The sequence below is a fragment of the Ciconia boyciana genome, chromosome 3 (genome assembly GCF_034638445.1).
Source record: "Ciconia boyciana chromosome 3, ASM3463844v1, whole genome shotgun sequence".
Taxonomy (NCBI): Eukaryota; Metazoa; Chordata; class Aves; order Ciconiiformes; family Ciconiidae; genus Ciconia; species Ciconia boyciana.
In genome coordinates this window covers 42,117,397-42,133,873 of record NC_132936.1, presented here as the reverse complement: position 1 = coordinate 42,133,873, position 16,477 = coordinate 42,117,397, and the positions used below count along the sequence as shown (strand labels likewise).

Genomic DNA, 16,477 nt, shown 5'->3' with positions numbered 1-16,477 from the left:
CTGCTAAACCATATCCTGTTGATCACACTGCGTGTTTCTGAGAATTTGAAATGCTCTTTATTTAATAGTGAAGTGCACTGAAAAAAGTTAGTTCATTTCAGAGCTAAAAATAAACCATATTGTATCCATTATAATATATGTATATTTTCTGATCCATAATCCAGAAATTAGTTTTTGTTTGCACTAACCTGAACTTGTAATGGCTGCCAAAACAGGCTTCACACTGAACTCATGTTTTGATGGACAAAGCTTAAAAGTTCTTGTTCTGTTTTGTTTAGCAACAGAAACATCTTAAGTCAGTGGGACTCATCTCAAGAATCTATATACAGTATGCTTGAAGATTCTGAATAGTATGCAAGAGTGCATTTACCATCTGCAAGAGTGCAGATTCTGTTCAGAATCTTTCAGCTAGGAAAACTGGCTTCTGAACACAAAACATGCTGTTTTGAAGAAGTAACAATTTATGTAAATGCATTTGCTGAAATTAATATTTTTCTGCTATTTATACATAAGGGTGTGTATCCCTGGAAATTCAGTTTTTAACTGATCAGAATGTAATATTGCATCCAGTATTTCTGTGTCCTAGAGAATTCAATAGTATCTTATTTCTCATCTTTGCCTTTCCTCCCACTTACTACATACCTCTTATTCCCTCCCCCCATTCTCTTGCTGACAGCGTGAGTATGATGAGAATGAAGTAGATCCTTATCATGGCCAGCAAGAAAAGCAGCCTGAAGTTGAACCTTTGGACCTTCCTGATAATTTGAACCTGGAGAATGATGAGAAGAGTGATGAAGAGGAAGAGGATGAAGGTACACCTGAAAATATCTCTACAGATTCCAAGATGAAAGCCAAATGGAAATAGGGAGGAACAGTCAGATAATGAGCTCTTTTTCTCTATAGAAAGAAGAGACGTGGTGGTAGGGTTCTGTATAACAAGAAGCTGCAAATTCACTTCTGTGTATCAAAATATCAAGATACCAAATGCAGGCCAGATAAGAACTTAACATTACAACGTTTTCCTTTAGCTCTCTTTCACACACACTGTGGAGCAGGCTTTCTCATGTTACACAAGTGATACACCCTAATTTATGCTAGAAGCTCCTTATTTCATTGTCCAGTTGCTTTCGTGGTTTCAGTTTTTTCTATGATGCTTACAGGCATTTGCACTCAAAGTCAACTGACCCTCAAGAATACTAGCTTAAAGGAAGTTAATAGGAATTCATCCTGCTCTATTGTTAGTTACAAACGAATTGTGACTTAAAGAAATTTTCTGCTATAGAAAATCATAGATTCCATGTATAGAATTGTCAGTATCTTCTTTAAGATTTTTTTAATAGGCTGGGCAGTTTTATTCCAAATATCTGTAACATTCACTGTCTCTGTACTTAACTGAAAGTTTTGTATACCTTTCTGATTGTTTTTAATCCAGAAGAAGAGAATGCTTTTGAAGTAGATGAGAAACCTGTTGATTTAAATGAGGCAGAGAAGACAGAAAAACAGAATGAAGAAGATACTGGTGAGACAGAAAGAGATGATCAAGATGCAGAACCAGCTGAAGAAGGTGTTTCTGAAGATAAAGAGGAGAAGGAAGATGAAGAAGGGGACAAAGATGCTGATGATCAAGAAGAAAATGCAGGGAACACTGAGGATGCAGCAGAAAAAGAGTCACAACCACCTGATGAGGAAAAAAGTGAATCTGCTGAAGATAAGGGAATCCCTGCTGCTGACCAAGGCCTTCAACCTCAGGTAGAGAGTAATAAATAAAAGCCTGATTTTATTTTTTTTTCCCCCCCTCTTTTTTTTTTTATTACCTTATACAAGACTTAAGAAATGGATGTGTTCTATGATACTCTGAAACAAATTTGGCATTGAGCAGGTGTAATGTTAGTGAAAATCTTCATCAAGGTAACAGAGATGTGCTTACTATTAAACTGTGTATGTCTGTCATCTGTATTCCTGTTAACTCCTTGGCCTTCTGTTTCCCGATGTGTTTTAAAATGTTAAAATAAACTGATGTTATTTCAGGAAGAAGAGGGTGAAGATAATTCAGAGATGGATGAACAGATCCGTGAGCCTGAGGAAAGAATGGAGCATGAAACACGAGGGCAGACTGGGCAAGAAAACCTGCAGAGTGACAGTGCTGTTGAGCTGGCTGGAGAGGCTTCAGAAAGAGATCAGTCTAAAGAGGTAAATTACATGGAACTGTCCTAGTTAAAAATGCTGAACTTGTGAATATGTTTTCAAGTTACAATCAAGGAATTGCTGCCATATTTTTAAGAATTGTGTCTAAGATTCAATTTTTAGAACACCAATTATGAATTCTCTGAAAAAAATTGAAGACCATGTAGATACCTTCATAGCAGTGAAAACTGCATGGTAAGTTTGGGCTAATTGTTGAGCTGCAGAACTGTCTTGTCTGCTCTCCACAAGAATAATATTTGCAGTTGTGAGCCGTTCGTCATTCACAACAGAAGGTAGCATAGCATTGCCGTTTAACTTCTCAAATTTGTCTACAACAGTTGTTAAATCCCTTTTCAGTTACCGTTGCATTTTTTTTTTTTTTGGTGTCTCAGGAATACGGAAGTGGAGCTTCAAGTGCAAATCAATCAGAAGGCCATGAATCCACGTGCATGGCCCGGATGGCTTCTCAGAAGCAAAGCAGAAAAAATACCCAGGTTCAATCTCTTCTTTTCAACCTTTTTTTTTTTTTTTTTTTTAATTTGAATGTCTTAATATTAACCAGCAAATAGGCAGAACTCAGTTTCTCCTTGTTAGAACTCTTGTTCTAATCAGTGTTTGGTTGCACCTCACTTGAAGATCACGGTTAATTTGTTCTTCTTCAGAGTTTCAAGAGGAAACCTGGTCAGGCAGACAATGAGCGCTCAATGGGAGATCACAACGAACATATCCACAAGCGACTGAGAACCATAGAATCCAGCAGTGAAGCAAAGCAGAATACAACTCAGCCTAAACAAAACGTGGAGCAGGCAGATGCATTTGAACATATTAAACAAGGCTCCGAATGCTATGATGCACAGACATATGGTACGGTGGTATTTCTGGGTGTAAAGAGATGTCATTGCAGAATCAAATCCTGAAGTGCTCCTATTTACTGCCATTTTTCCCAGTATGTTTTTTAAAATTGTGTTTAAAAATCCTTGCTTTGGTTTAAGATGTAGCACCATTTCACTACAATAAATGCTACTCTTTGGCAATCAGGTTCAAACTAATGATAACATTTTTGAAAATACTGAATTGACTCATAAAAATGGATTTTAGTTTAATAAACATATTTAAAATCTCCTCTCTCCAAATCTTACTTCAGTTATTTTGAAGCCCAAACTGCTACCACACATGCAAAGTATTTAGGACAACACAACAGGTTCTTTATTCTGTATCACACAAATGGATGTCTCTTGAAAAATATTCCTCTAATCTAAATTTAATTAAATAAATTGCTTTCTATTAAAGTAACTAGTCTATTTTATTCATTAGGTTTTCAGGGCAATAGCTCATTGACACAACATGGCACAGCACAGTGAAAGATAAAACTGAAGTTTGAGACAATAGCTCAGAGCTCTTCTGAAGTTCACTAAAACTGATATGCGGTGGCCTCAGAATGCAACAGTTTTTTGCAACTTCACTACTTTTCCTTCTTCTTTCCCCTTAATAAGTATTGTTGCCTTTATACAGATGTAGCTAGCAAGGAGCAAGAAAAACCTATTATGCCTCTTGAAGAAAAGGAAGAGGGAGATTCTGAAGATGCAGCTATGGAAACAGAAATGCAGAACAATGAGGATCTCAGAGCAGTAGACACAGAGGAGCTGAAGCCAGAAAAAAAGAAGTCTACTGCCACTAAAACTCCAGGTACGTTAACTTAAAAAACATTCTAAATGTACACTGATGTGCATCTTTAAATGTATATGTAGGTATTTGTATTTGCATGTAATGGATGTATATACGTTTTAGAAGACTAAAACATCTGCTCTTAATTGACTTTTCTGCAGCAGTATTCTTACTCCTCCCTAGTAACCAGCATTAGCCTTGGCTAAATTGGTTGAGTGACAGAGAGGTTTGTGCTTTCTTTCAAGTTAATGGTCTCTAATCTTTATCCACTTCTTTGAAGAAGTAAAAAGCAAACACTTGCCCACTGTTAGACAGAATGCCAATTTGCTTAATTGGCATAGAACAGTGCATTCCAGTGTCACCAGCATCAGCACCACATAACTCAGGTTTTTTTGTGTGTGTAACTTCTAACAAAACATCAAGAAGTTGAGGACCTGGTCTGAACAACATTCGGTGAGGTAGCACCGAAGTGTCACTGTTTCACTGCTTTCTTCCTTAAGTGGGAATGAAACAAAACAAAACTGAGCTGCGTAACAGAAAATGGTTATCAGATGCAAATGGTTGGTAGATGAGAAGAAGATAGGTCTGACTTGTCAGCCACACAGCCCACACAAACAAAGCAAGCTGGATATAAATAAATATCTCTTGCCAATTGCAACAGAAGTATTTAATTTTGATGAATCTAAGTAAATGACACTGTAGCTTGGAATTTTGAATGGTTTTCTTAATCAAACAATACAAAAGCTGGTTGGAGGGGGGAGACAAGAGTTTTACTAGCCTGAATTCACCTTCTTGCCTTTCACTCCCATCAGGTTTAATCTCTTCACTTAAATCTCTTGCTAGACTCATTAGCTTTATGGTAGAGGCATGCATGTAATCAGTCTATTTGTTTTTCCACATGATTCTCTAACAGTATGTTCTGAAAAACTAGGATCTTTGAAACCTCTCTACAATGTCATACTTTTTTTCCTTAGAATAATTCTTAAAAAATGAGTTGTTAAACAGTGTAGTATAGTAGAAACAATAATAAAAGAAAATCTTTAGTCCATTCCTTTATTTGTAAACTGATTTCTGATTTATAGGAAACTGTTCTGTTACAAAACTAGAGAGTAAAAGATGAGATAAGAAAAGATTGCCATTATTTTTTTAATGATGACTTTCTGAATGTTCTCAAATGGCTTTATACCTCCCGTCACTCTGTCAGAAAGGCTATGAAGCTCAAAAAATATACTTCACCAATGGAATTTCCAGGTGTTAAACATCTGTTTGCTAATATTTTGTTCATTTGGCAAGAAGGTTATAAGAGAGAGAACCAGTTTGCATAAGGAAATGCATATTTATCTGTTCCAGTGGGTTGCAAGGTGTATTCATCCTGTTCCTAGAATTGAGTGTCTTAAAATTTGTGCACTTCTCTCTCTCTCTCTCTCTTTTTTTTTTTTTTGGTCTGGGTTGTGCTCCAAAGCATGTGAGACTCTTTGTAAAAGAGTCGAGATACAGTATTGGTTCTTGTATTATGTGCGATCCACGAAGTTAGTAATTGGTTTTGTGATTGTAGGACCAGGTGAAGCGGAGCCAGAGATCCAGACTTTTGACTCGGAGGATGTCAATGAGACTACAACAGAAAAGCTACCCAAGGTGACTGAAGAGAAGCCAGAGAGAAGCAAGGACTCAACCATACATACAGCCCATCAGTTTTTGATGGACACTCCACAGGTATGATAGCCAATGTGTCTTCTTACAACTACAGTAGTAGAAACAGTCTGTTTTATTTGACCAGTGTTAATGAAAGTCTGTGAATGCAAAAGTTTGGAATTACTTTCCTTCAGACAGCACAGTAGCTTGCTGTTCCTTAATAGCAGAGTGAAAAGTAACACACAACCAACTGTTGTATATGCAGCTGAATGATGACTTTAAAATGACATGTCTTCCCCATCCTTATGTGGGAAGGTCCCATCCTCACTCTTTTTAAAAAAAACTTTTGTTTTTCTAACCATCAAGAACTGTTTTGCTCAGATGAATCTGCTGATCAAATGCGTGGGTAGAGTGGAAAGTGATGGGCAAGGGTGTGGAGCCTGAAGATGATAAAAGGGTTCAGAGTGATGAGAGAGCTAGGCATCAATGACTTTAAAACACCATTGTGGACAAAGAATTCACCTCAGTTAATTCGTCACAATATATTACTTCCTCAAAAAAGCTGGTTGCAAGTGTTATAGAACCTTTGTGAGCCTTTTATGAATGTCTCAATTCGAAAAAAATATTAACATAGCCTAGAAAATCCTAGAGCTTCATGAGATGCTCATAGTTTCCCAGTGCAAACTGTTAGCTGTGAAAAAGCACATTTTATCATAAAGAGCTATGGCATAGAAGCAGTTAATGGTGGCTAACCAGTTGATAAAGTAAGAATATTTTCAGTGTCTGTTTTTTAGAAGTAAAAAATCTTTCATGCTTATAATATTGTGTCCTGAGTACATACTTGGAGGGCAATATTTTACTATTTATACGCACCACACAGAAACGATTGTGTGCCAGCTATACCTGGTATTTCCATCTTAATGCCAGACGTTGCAGGTCTTTGGAAAAAAGCTGCTGAATGCAAGAGTGTTCTCCTGTTGTCAGAATAGTTAGGTGGCTTTTTTTGTTGGTTTTGTTTTGTTTTGTTTTTCAATTGACATGCAAAACCTGAAACAGGAGGGGGAGCTCTTGCGGCACCAGCTAGAGGAAGGGAGAAACGATGCTGGAGGAAAAGTGCAAGTTCTCACCTTTCAGCAAAAGGCAGAGGGAAGAGCCCTCTCCATGTACATTCTTCCTCCCTTCCTTAAACCTGCAGTAGGTGACCAGAGGGACTGCTGCTGCCTCTTGAGGAATGAGAAGTTATTGGTACTGTTGAGTTTGCATTCACAGGCTTATTTTCCTTAATCCATAAACCTGCAGGTTATGCAGACCGTATACTACTGTTTGGCTAAACTATGGTTTTACAAGTCAGGAACAGAAGTTGTCACTGAAAGCACGGTAAAAGTAAAAGAAGTGTAATAGAGCTTGGGTGTCCTTTAACAGAATGGTTTATCAAATAGTATTTGCTGGCAGGTGAAGAGGAAGATGTCATTCAGTTCTTTAAGTGGTTTGAAAGAAGCTTTTAAAAAAACTATAATTAAGTGAAGCATATTATATTTTGGAAGATAGTAGATAGGTAGTATTCAATAGTTTGATCTCCATTGTACTGTCATTAAATCTGGTGTTTGTCAAGATCATTTAGTTGAATTATCTTGAAGTTCTGTACCTGATGATTTTCAGTGTCTATATCGTAGATGTTCCTAGCTTTGTTTCTATGTCAATTGTGTCACAGATGCAGGTATTTGTGGGGAGGTATCCTTCCTGTACATGGAAGCTATTAAAAAAATGGAGATTTAGAATCTTCATTTAAGTTTTTTCAAGTGTTTTTGTGTCTAAAAGAATAAGAACAATGCATTTTTACTTTTTTATAGTTTGATATAGTTTGGGGATCACCAGATGTGTGAACTTATTTTTCTGTCTTGTAAATCTCATAACTACACTTTTAGCATATCGTTAGAGATCCTGAAGAGCTGAGAAAGGAACTTGAAAGGCAACTGGAAGCTTGGCAGACACAGCAGTCTGGAACTCCAGATGAGGTTTGTGACCTCGTTTTAGTATAAAACTGTCATAAGAATCCTTCATTGCATTATTTCATCTTGTTTTACTGCTGAAGCACTGAGGAAGCCAAGCAGGCTGGAATCTAAATATTCAAAATAGCATTATTTAGATGCTATTTTTGGTGTTATGTTTAACTTATTCTGAAAAAAATTACATTATTCTTCAAGCAGGATGATGTTTCAGATCTTGTTTTGAACGTGCTGTGTGCTATTTGCAGAAGGTTACTCTGCTGATACTGACTTCTTAAACTTGCTTAGTTAGAAACATTTTTCTCGGTCCTCCCAAATTCCTTCCATTTTGAGTTGTCACCTGCAGTTAAGCGCTGGAGACACCACTTTCACAAAATTATGATGGACAGAAGTTGTCTCCTTCAGTTGCGGTGGTGGAGTTTGAGCTAACCAACAGCAGAACCAGAATATGATACTTGCTCTGACTGTCCTAGTCATGAATGAGGCTTATCGTCATGTAGTCTTACAGTCATGTAGAGGCTTAACAATTTTGCTGAATTTTAATTAATGTAAGTAATACTATTTTTGATGGCCAAGAGAGAACCTAGCAGACTTTATGGCTTGCCTTGCTGTAATACCAACTATCAGATGCTGGCCATTACAAGATTTTTCTATATCAACAGCAATGCCAAAGTTGCTCTGTGTACTCCTAGAGGAATGGTCCTTGCACACTGCAGCTTTGTAGCAGCAAGGAGCATGCTAAGTTGAATGCAAATTGTCATCTTTATAGGGTGCTCACCAGACACCCTCACAGTCCCAGCTGATAGTTACCTACTACCTCCCCCTTGGTACACTGAGATTTGTTTTCCTTTTTCAGGCAGTGCTTCCCAACTTTTTTCATAATTCACTCTTATTTCTTTCTGTGATGTATGATGTTTTAGGAGAAGGAAGCAGCACAGTTGTGGCAGAGGTATTTAGTACTGACAGCTCCTCTATCACAGCAGCTTTGTGAACAGCTACGACTCATACTGGAACCCACGCAGGCAGCCAAATTGAAGTAAGTTGGGTCTTTCTGAGGCTTTTAGTTTCTTTAAACTCCTGGTTTTGGAGGGCTTTGTACAGCTGCAGCTTCATGATGTTCTTGCTTTATAGCAATTATTCATGTTTGCACATGCATTCATTTTAGTTTTGTATGAGAACACTGGCTTATTTTATGAAATACAAACGTGATGTAGTAGTAGGTACCCATCCTGAGGATGCTGCCTCCTATTTTTCCTTCTGTGCAACAGGTGATCAAACTAACTTAAACCCGTGAAGTGCTATTGGGTAAAGATTATGATTATGTTAAATGTCAAAATGTTCTATGTTGTTTTTAACATTAAGTGATTTTTTTTAAGAGATCTAGACTTGTATCAAACTGGAGGAGTCTAAATTCAAGGTCTTCCTTCCATTTTAGGCACCTAGATTTAAGAACTACTTTTAAAAACGAATATCCATGTTGCATTAAAAATGTGAGATTTTTTTTACCTATACCTAAATACGAATATTAGAGCTACTAATTTTGTTTTTAATATATTTTACAAAATTTTGTTATTTTGCTGCATAGGCCAGGATTTCCAGAATTAGATATTTGCTGATAATCCCTGTCATTATGTCTTTTTCTCAACTTTCAGAGGAGACTACAGAACAGGGAAGAGATTGAACATGCGCAAAGTGATTCCATATATTGCCAGTCAGTTCCGAAAAGATAAGATCTGGTTGCGAAGGACCAAGCCCAGTAAACGACAGTACCAGATTTGCTTGGCTATTGATGATTCCTCTAGTATGATAGACAATCACTCTAAACAGGTAAAATAAAAACCTTGGAAAAAGTATGAAGAAACTACCCCTTGTTGATGAGTAGGTCAGCTCCTGACTTGTTTCACACAGAACTGGTGGCCGTTGGAAAGTCTGACTCTGGTGATTCTAGAGCAGTTATTTTTCTGGTCCATGCACTTGAACTCTTGTCACTTCATGCCAAAGAGATTTGTTACTAAAAGATCAGTGAAAGTTAGCTGAAAGGAGGAGATGTTAAATTTGTTAGAGATGTACACATCCACTGGAAAATTATTTTTGTAGTCTATAAAAGGCTGAAATTTGCTTAGCTAGGCAGTTCATTGGAGGATTAAATATTAGTTCATCATAGCTCACTTGTAGGGTTTTTATTTATTAAAAATGTGTGTTTCCTTCTAAATAACTATTTCAGTGTTTATTTCACTAACCTGCCTAAAATGGTATCTCTAAATCAGTCAGCTGAAGCCCTCAAGTAGAACTAGCGTATCTTTATTGCAATGACTATCTTGCATAACTCTAACAGGAAAAAAGACAGGAAGTCTCTTATTTTACTAGGCAATGAAAAATGATTTTGGTAACATTCTTCATATTTAATACTGACCTGTGAGTAAAACTTGAAATATCCAATTTTTGATGTAACTTTTTTCTTCAATAGCTTGCATATGAATCCCTGGCAGTTATTGGAAATGCACTGACTCTTCTAGAAGTAGGACAAATTGCTGTGTGTAGGTGAGTTTATTTGAAATCTTGACTTCTCTTTAAGACTTCAGAGCAGAATGTAAGTACTGGTTTCACTCTGTAATTTTTTTCTTCTTTTCTTAAAGCTTTGGAGAGACTGTTCAGCTGCTGCACCCGTTCCACGAACAGTTCAGCGACCAGTCAGGGACACGGATATTGCGTCTTTGCAAATTTCAGCAGAAGAAAACAAAAATAGCCCAGGTACACAAGAATGCCTCTAGGGCAAGAGGTTTGCAAATCTTTTCCAGACAAGACATCAGCAGCTTCATGGTTTCATGATCACTTTGTAACATTTATTGGTTGTTTGTATTTGAGAGCGTGATAGCTGGTTAGATAACAAAGAGATAGAATGGTCACAATTTTGTAATATTAAGTGTGTTTTCTCACTTTTAGTTCTGATGTATGCCACTTTTAAGCATTCATCTTTCTCTGTTTGTATTAGGTCTTAAACAGTATTTTGGGTACAAGCTATTGGGTACCCCAGTGCCAAATCACATCAAAGTTTGTGGGAATTTAGGACTTTTTCATGCCATGGATTCCACTGTAGTAGTAAGAGGAAGAGCTTTATATGTTTGTCAGGCTGTAAGTTTGTCAGACTTGACTGATTCCTGAAGAAAATAACTTTCTGTGGTAATACGTCCTGGACAGCTGCAAGGTTTTTTTCTTTTAGGAAGGTTTTTGCAGTCTTACCTTTCCGACTTGAGTAAGATCTGCCATTAATATTAAATGGAAAAGGAGAAGTCCCAAATAGCTCAACAGTACTCTTATAAACGCCAAAATTGAGAGGACTTGACAGTTGATGTCTTTAATCTTAATGGGGAATATGTAACTAGATAGATACTTCTGTTGCAAGTTGAAGCCAAAGAAGTTCAACCTAGAAAATAGGATGTATATTTTTAATGATGCCATTAATCACTTGAACAATTGACTGACGTTTTGATGGCTTTTTTAGTATTGGAAAAATTTTAAATCCAGATTGAAGGCTTTTTTGAACTAGAGGATCTTCAGAAATACTTAGTAAATATGAAGCAGGAGTTAATCTAGGAGATGCCAAGGACCATGTCTGTGTAGGTGGTCAGACTTGGCATTTAAAATACAGAAATGTGTTCTTTAAAAATGTTGTCATTATTATTTTATGATGAGATAACTTAATCTTCTGATTCGTTTCCTCTGCAGTTTCTGGAATCATCAGCAAATATGTTTGCTGCAGCACAGCAGTTGTCTCAAAATACCAATCCGGGTGAGCTTTCTTTTTGTTACTATGCTTGTTGCTGTGGCAGCAGAATGCTCAGTACTGTCCCGAAGTAATATCCTGGCAGAAAGACTCCTAGCACTGAGACATCACTTGCATTAGGGCTTTGGGTTTTGCTTTGTCAAAAGGAATGTTTGGTTGAAATTTAGCTCAAAACCCAAAAGACACCTACTTCATATTTGTCAATAATTCACTGAAATTTTGTTAAAGGCTTTTTAAAAAGGCATGCCTTACCTGCCTCCCTTTACGTCATATTTCCAGATCATGTTTAAGTCCTAGACACTGCCTGCTTTAGAGCATTGTCCAGCTTCCTAGTGACCTTGACTCCATAGGCACTTCTGCTCTTGCTTGAGAGCTTGATTTCTGTAGGTACCCAGAAGCACGCTGTTTTGAGGGGGATAAGTGTTTGCCTCCTACCTGCCTTTCACTCTGGTGCAAGTTTAGGTCATGAGCTGCTTGAGTTTCCCAGAAAAGCTGGAAGGTTTGTTACCTCATGGCTGACCCACAGTTAGCCTAAAAGGCTTCTTTGTGCTAGTTAAAAGCTTGTCACGGTGGGACCCATATTTTAAAAAAGTTATTGTTGTTAAAGTACTCTAAGAAATGGAGAATCTGGGATTTATAATCCACAGCTGCTTTGCCACAGGGTGGCCAGGTTGTTGGAATATTCTGAGGGTGAGCAGCATCCAGTCCTGTTGAACTAGGCTGGGGTGCAGCAGCAATCAGGTCCCCAGAATCAGGGAGCTAGCAAGAGAAAAGGCAGTAGGGAACATCACCCCTTTTTGTAAAAAGTCCAAGCCCTGTCACATTTGGGGACTGTCTGCGGAAAAGGAGGAAGTGTTCTGCATCCCTCCCTAGCCATTATGCTGCCGGGGGGACAAGAGAGAGGTGCTTGCATTCCCAACTGTAATTACTGTTATTTCCCTTGCAATTACAGGACGATAGATACATAACTTAGAATGTCCCTTTAGAGGGATATATCTCTGACTCTGGGGGCAATGTGGGTCAAGTAACATGTTCCCAGAAAATGGTTGGTGCTGAGGAACCCAGCATCTGTCCCGTGTATGTTTCAGGAGGTTTACTTCAGACCAGCTCGTCTGGTCCCAAGGGCTTAATGCTCTGTAGTGGCTGGACTGCCTTGATTGTGCCTCTGGAGCCTGTTCTCTGGTTTAGTTTCTTCCAAAAATAATCCAAAATTGCTTTCTGATGGAAGCCAAGCCCATTGAAGCAGGGACTACAGGGAAACATGTTTCAAAAGCACAGTCGTAGTCCAAAGTGAAATGCTGATACAGGTGTGCCCATAGGTACCTGCTTCTGGAGGAATAGATTTGGACTCTATTTCATTGCAGCAGCTGCTACTCTACTGAGGTAGTGATCTAGTGGCTGGACTCTTATAATTCAGACAATATTTAATTCCTTGGCATTTACCAGGCATGAAAGACAAGGACCAGGCATGAAAGATCATGACTCAATTCATTAGGTATTTTCCATGCCTTTCATCCTTGCTTATAGTACTGATGGACTGGGGTTTTTTTTCCCCAGTTATTCTCAGTGGTATCACACAGTGGGAAAAACTGTCTTTCTTGACCCACTTGTAACTGCAGCTTAATGTTAAGTCACAGAACTCTATTTGATAAAGACTTAATTTCCTTACGAATACTCTGAGGGTTTTTCCATTATACCCACAGGACTAAAAACAAAATAGTCTGTTTGCCTTTTAAATGGATTGCTCTGACTGGAATTTAAAATGTTCTTTGTGCTCAGAAACAGCGCAGCTGCTTTTGATTGTGTCTGATGGAAGAGGCCTTTTCTTGGAAGGCAAGGAACGAGTGACAGCAGCAGTTCAAGCAGCTCAGAATGCCAATATTTTTGTTATTTTCGTAGTGTTGGACAATCCTAATTCCCGGGTAAGTAAATGAACAAGGGAGAAGTATTCAAGTGCAGTGAATGAGAAACATACAAATCTTTTTCTTGTCTTTCGTAGTGCTTTATAGCTATCGTATCTTTTGCAGAGGTCAAAGATATTTAGCCCTGTCAGTTTTTCACAACATCGTCAGATCTTCTGTGATTTCTCCCTACTGTGATGCTTATCCTCTTTTGTATTAAAAAAAAAAAAAAATCGGTTTCCATGCCACAAAGTCTAAGAGCTCCTGTCTTCAAATGTAATGGCTGTAGATTTTGGCCACCAGAGAAGTAGCTGACAGGCTGACAAATTCAGTTTGAGAAATGTTTTGTTCATCTGAATTTTGCTTCAAACTGATCATTTCTGACAGCAGTCTCCATTTGATATGGCAGCTGGAGCCAATATGAGATTAAACATTAGACAGAAAGGAGTATATGAGAGTTATTTAGTGCCTGAATTGGGAAAGCTCGGTACTGTATTTGGTAGCTGTGAAAGAAAACTGTTAGATTTCCTTGGCTGGGAAGCTGAAATATCCGGGAGCTTTTCAGTGAGACTCCGTAGTGCAATAAGTGAGCAGACTTAAGCCTTACTTTGAATTAGGTGAAGTCTCTAATTTTGCAGTTCATGTTTTCTTCCTATATCTTTATTTTTCCATACAAAACTTATCTGCTATATTTATTTTTGGAAAATTAACAATTCTCTTGCTGACAAACTATTATAAGGTTCTAATGAAACCTAGCTATAATGTCAAGCGAAAATTCTGGGCAGTGAAATGAGTTTTTTCTAAGCTTTAATTTTCTGAACTGCTACACTGAGAAACTAAGAAGTTGCTTTACAAGAAGCACAGCTGGAGTTTAATCTGATTTTTGTCTTTGTAGTATTTGTTGAAATATTATAAAACAATTTGCTAAAGAACCTTGTATTAGATCACTGCACAAATGCAAGTTGAACCCTTAACCCTAAAGAGCTTACAGATGACAGTGTGCTGGAAAGGCATCAAATGTATAAATAAAACTAAAGTGATAACAGTAAACTCAAATCATAAAATACTAAGGAAAGACAGGATTTCTAGAACTTGGTATTGCAGAAGCTTAAGCTTAGTCTCTTCTAGCCTGTAATTCGTTGATTAGAGCACTTTTATCTAAAAGGGCAAAAGCTTTTAACTGCTTTGTGTTCAGCTTTTTATTTGATTTACCATTGAACACTTATGGCTTTTAATCTTAAAACTCTCTAACTTAATTTAACAGAGGAGGAATTATAAGTATTTGAAAAATAGGATAAATAATATCAAAGGCCTATAAAAGATGCACGTGGTTTAGTAGTAACATCAATTCTTTTTTACAGGATTCCATTTTGGACATTAAAGTACCTATATTCAAAGGACCTGGAGAATTGCCTGAAATCAGATCTTACATGGAAGAATTCCCATTCCCATTCTACATGATCCTGAGAGATGTGAACGCGCTTCCAGAAACTCTCAGCGATGCACTCAGACAGTGGTTTGAACTGGTGACTGCCTCAGACACTTTGTAGACTTTGTAGACAAAGTCAGTACCTGATTGCTGCTAAACCGCTGAAATACATGAAACGGCATTTCATCGGGGAGTTCATAAGGTCTCTCTCTAACTAGGATTAATGTGCGGGAGCTGCCCTCTGGCAGTCAGACTGCCTAAGAACAACATGGTTTAGGTGCATTCTTCCACATTTGTCAGAGGAGAATTATGCAGTGGTGAGACTGTCGTCTTCTTTCATTGCCTATTCCCACAAATAATGTAAAACTTTCTTCAACTTCTCTTGTAATAACTTATTACTTTTTAAAAAAATGTATTTGTAATGTTCACAAAGGTAAAATTATTCCTACCACTGTCTATTGCAATAAGAAAAATTGTTCTTGCTCCTGGGAAGGCATTTCTGCATTAGAAGAACTTCAGGTATCTTGCAAAAAAGCATTCTTTAGCTTCACCCATGTGGCTGGTGCCTCTCTGGGAAGGAGTAGGGGGAGCAGGGGAAGCAGATGGTTTTAGACAACAACAACAAAAAGTACTTGAATACTCGAAACTATCCTGCAGTTAAAGACGTCCTATTTAATTATTGCTGATTTTTGTCTGACAATATCAACAGGGAGTTTTATGACTAATGCCATATGATCATCCCTATGTTACCAGATTACACTGTGAAGTTTGCCCCTCTGTCTGAGGCAGACATTGAGGACCTTTCATTAATCCGATGTCTTAGAGCATGGACATGATTTTTCAGTGCAAAAGCTATGCATCTTATATTGTCTGTACTAATAAAAAGAGGTACCACTGTTTGTAATTATGATGTCTGTTCTTTAAGTTGATCAAAGATTGAATAAATTAACAAAGTTTGCCAAATGGAAATGCTGTGCATTCTCTAGCAGTGCACAAATATGAATTTTCATATGCAAATGTGTTGTGGTTTATGTAACTTCAACACCTATCCTCCTTTTATGAGGATATGCCAGCACAGAGTTTTGATTAGGGGTCTTTTGACTTCTTTCAAAGAAAATCTGAAAGAAACTTTGTTTAAACGCCCTCTCCTTTGAAGATTTTTCTTTGCGTACAAAAATTGAAGGTGTCTTGTTCTAGGTGTGGTGCAGGAGTTGATCAGAAAATGGCTGGAAATGTGGGTGTACTCCCAAAGATGTGATCTGTCTCTGGCTTCTAGATAGAAAAACCTTACTTGAAGTATTCCTGTAGCTGCCCCGAGATGCAGCAGTGGCAAGACCCAGAGGTGTGAAATGGGCCAGCAAAGCTGTTTGTCATATGCGTGTAGCTTTGCCACAGCTAATTCATGATAAGCAAATTTCAGAACTGAAAACTTAACAGGAGCTCTATCCCATCACAATTTAAATGTTGGGTACTATATAATATCCTTCCAGCGTTCTTTAGATCTCTCATACATGTGTACAAATACTTAACATGCTTAACAGGGAAATTTAACTGTGGAAGTAGGTGGGTTTAGTTCGTTAGGTAATTCTCCAGAATGTACTTCCATTTCAGACTTGTACTGAATATTTGTAGTAGGAAACATGGAGACAATATTTTAGAAACTAAAACTTAAGATTGCAAGGATATACTTCCAGGGCAAATTATAGATTGTTGCAGGGATGTCGTTAGAGCCTGAGACACAATTCTAGCAGCAGTGCTTACTGCACAAATGTTTAAACAAACCAAGGTATTGTAATTAACTATCTGTTAATACAGACAATTATCTGTAATTAACAAAGGGCTTGCACTATATTTGGTACAAGAAAACACTGAGTAA

General features: G+C 37.6%; 1 protein-coding gene across 4 annotated transcripts in view; it reads left to right on the top strand.

The window, feature by feature from the left end:
• Positions 1 to 15,542, top strand: part of MDN1 (midasin AAA ATPase 1) — a 105,336-nt gene extending 89,794 nt beyond the window's left edge. For 2 of the 4 annotated variants that reach the window (XM_072855479.1, XM_072855478.1), the window contains exons 88-102: positions 677 to 812; positions 1,433 to 1,749; positions 2,029 to 2,190; positions 2,577 to 2,678; positions 2,847 to 3,048; positions 3,697 to 3,870; positions 5,405 to 5,562; positions 7,407 to 7,496; positions 8,408 to 8,523; positions 9,140 to 9,314; positions 9,955 to 10,028; positions 10,124 to 10,238; positions 11,214 to 11,277; positions 13,051 to 13,193; positions 14,534 to 15,542. In XM_072855479.1, coding sequence (XP_072711580.1) covers positions 677 to 812; positions 1,433 to 1,749; positions 2,029 to 2,190; positions 2,577 to 2,678; positions 2,847 to 3,048; positions 3,697 to 3,870; positions 5,405 to 5,562; positions 7,407 to 7,496; positions 8,408 to 8,523; positions 9,140 to 9,314; positions 9,955 to 10,028; positions 10,124 to 10,238; positions 11,214 to 11,277; positions 13,051 to 13,193; positions 14,534 to 14,722 — 2,217 coding nt within the window. In that variant the 3' untranslated portion in view covers positions 14,723 to 15,542. The remainder of the gene's footprint in view (positions 1 to 676; positions 813 to 1,432; positions 1,750 to 2,028; positions 2,191 to 2,576; positions 2,679 to 2,846; positions 3,049 to 3,696; positions 3,871 to 5,404; positions 5,563 to 7,406; positions 7,497 to 8,407; positions 8,524 to 9,139; positions 9,315 to 9,954; positions 10,029 to 10,123; positions 10,239 to 11,213; positions 11,278 to 13,050; positions 13,194 to 14,533) is intronic. The other 2 variants (XM_072855480.1, XM_072855481.1) reach the window with 2 other exon arrangements.
• The last annotated feature ends 935 nt before the right edge of the window (positions 15,543 to 16,477 follow it).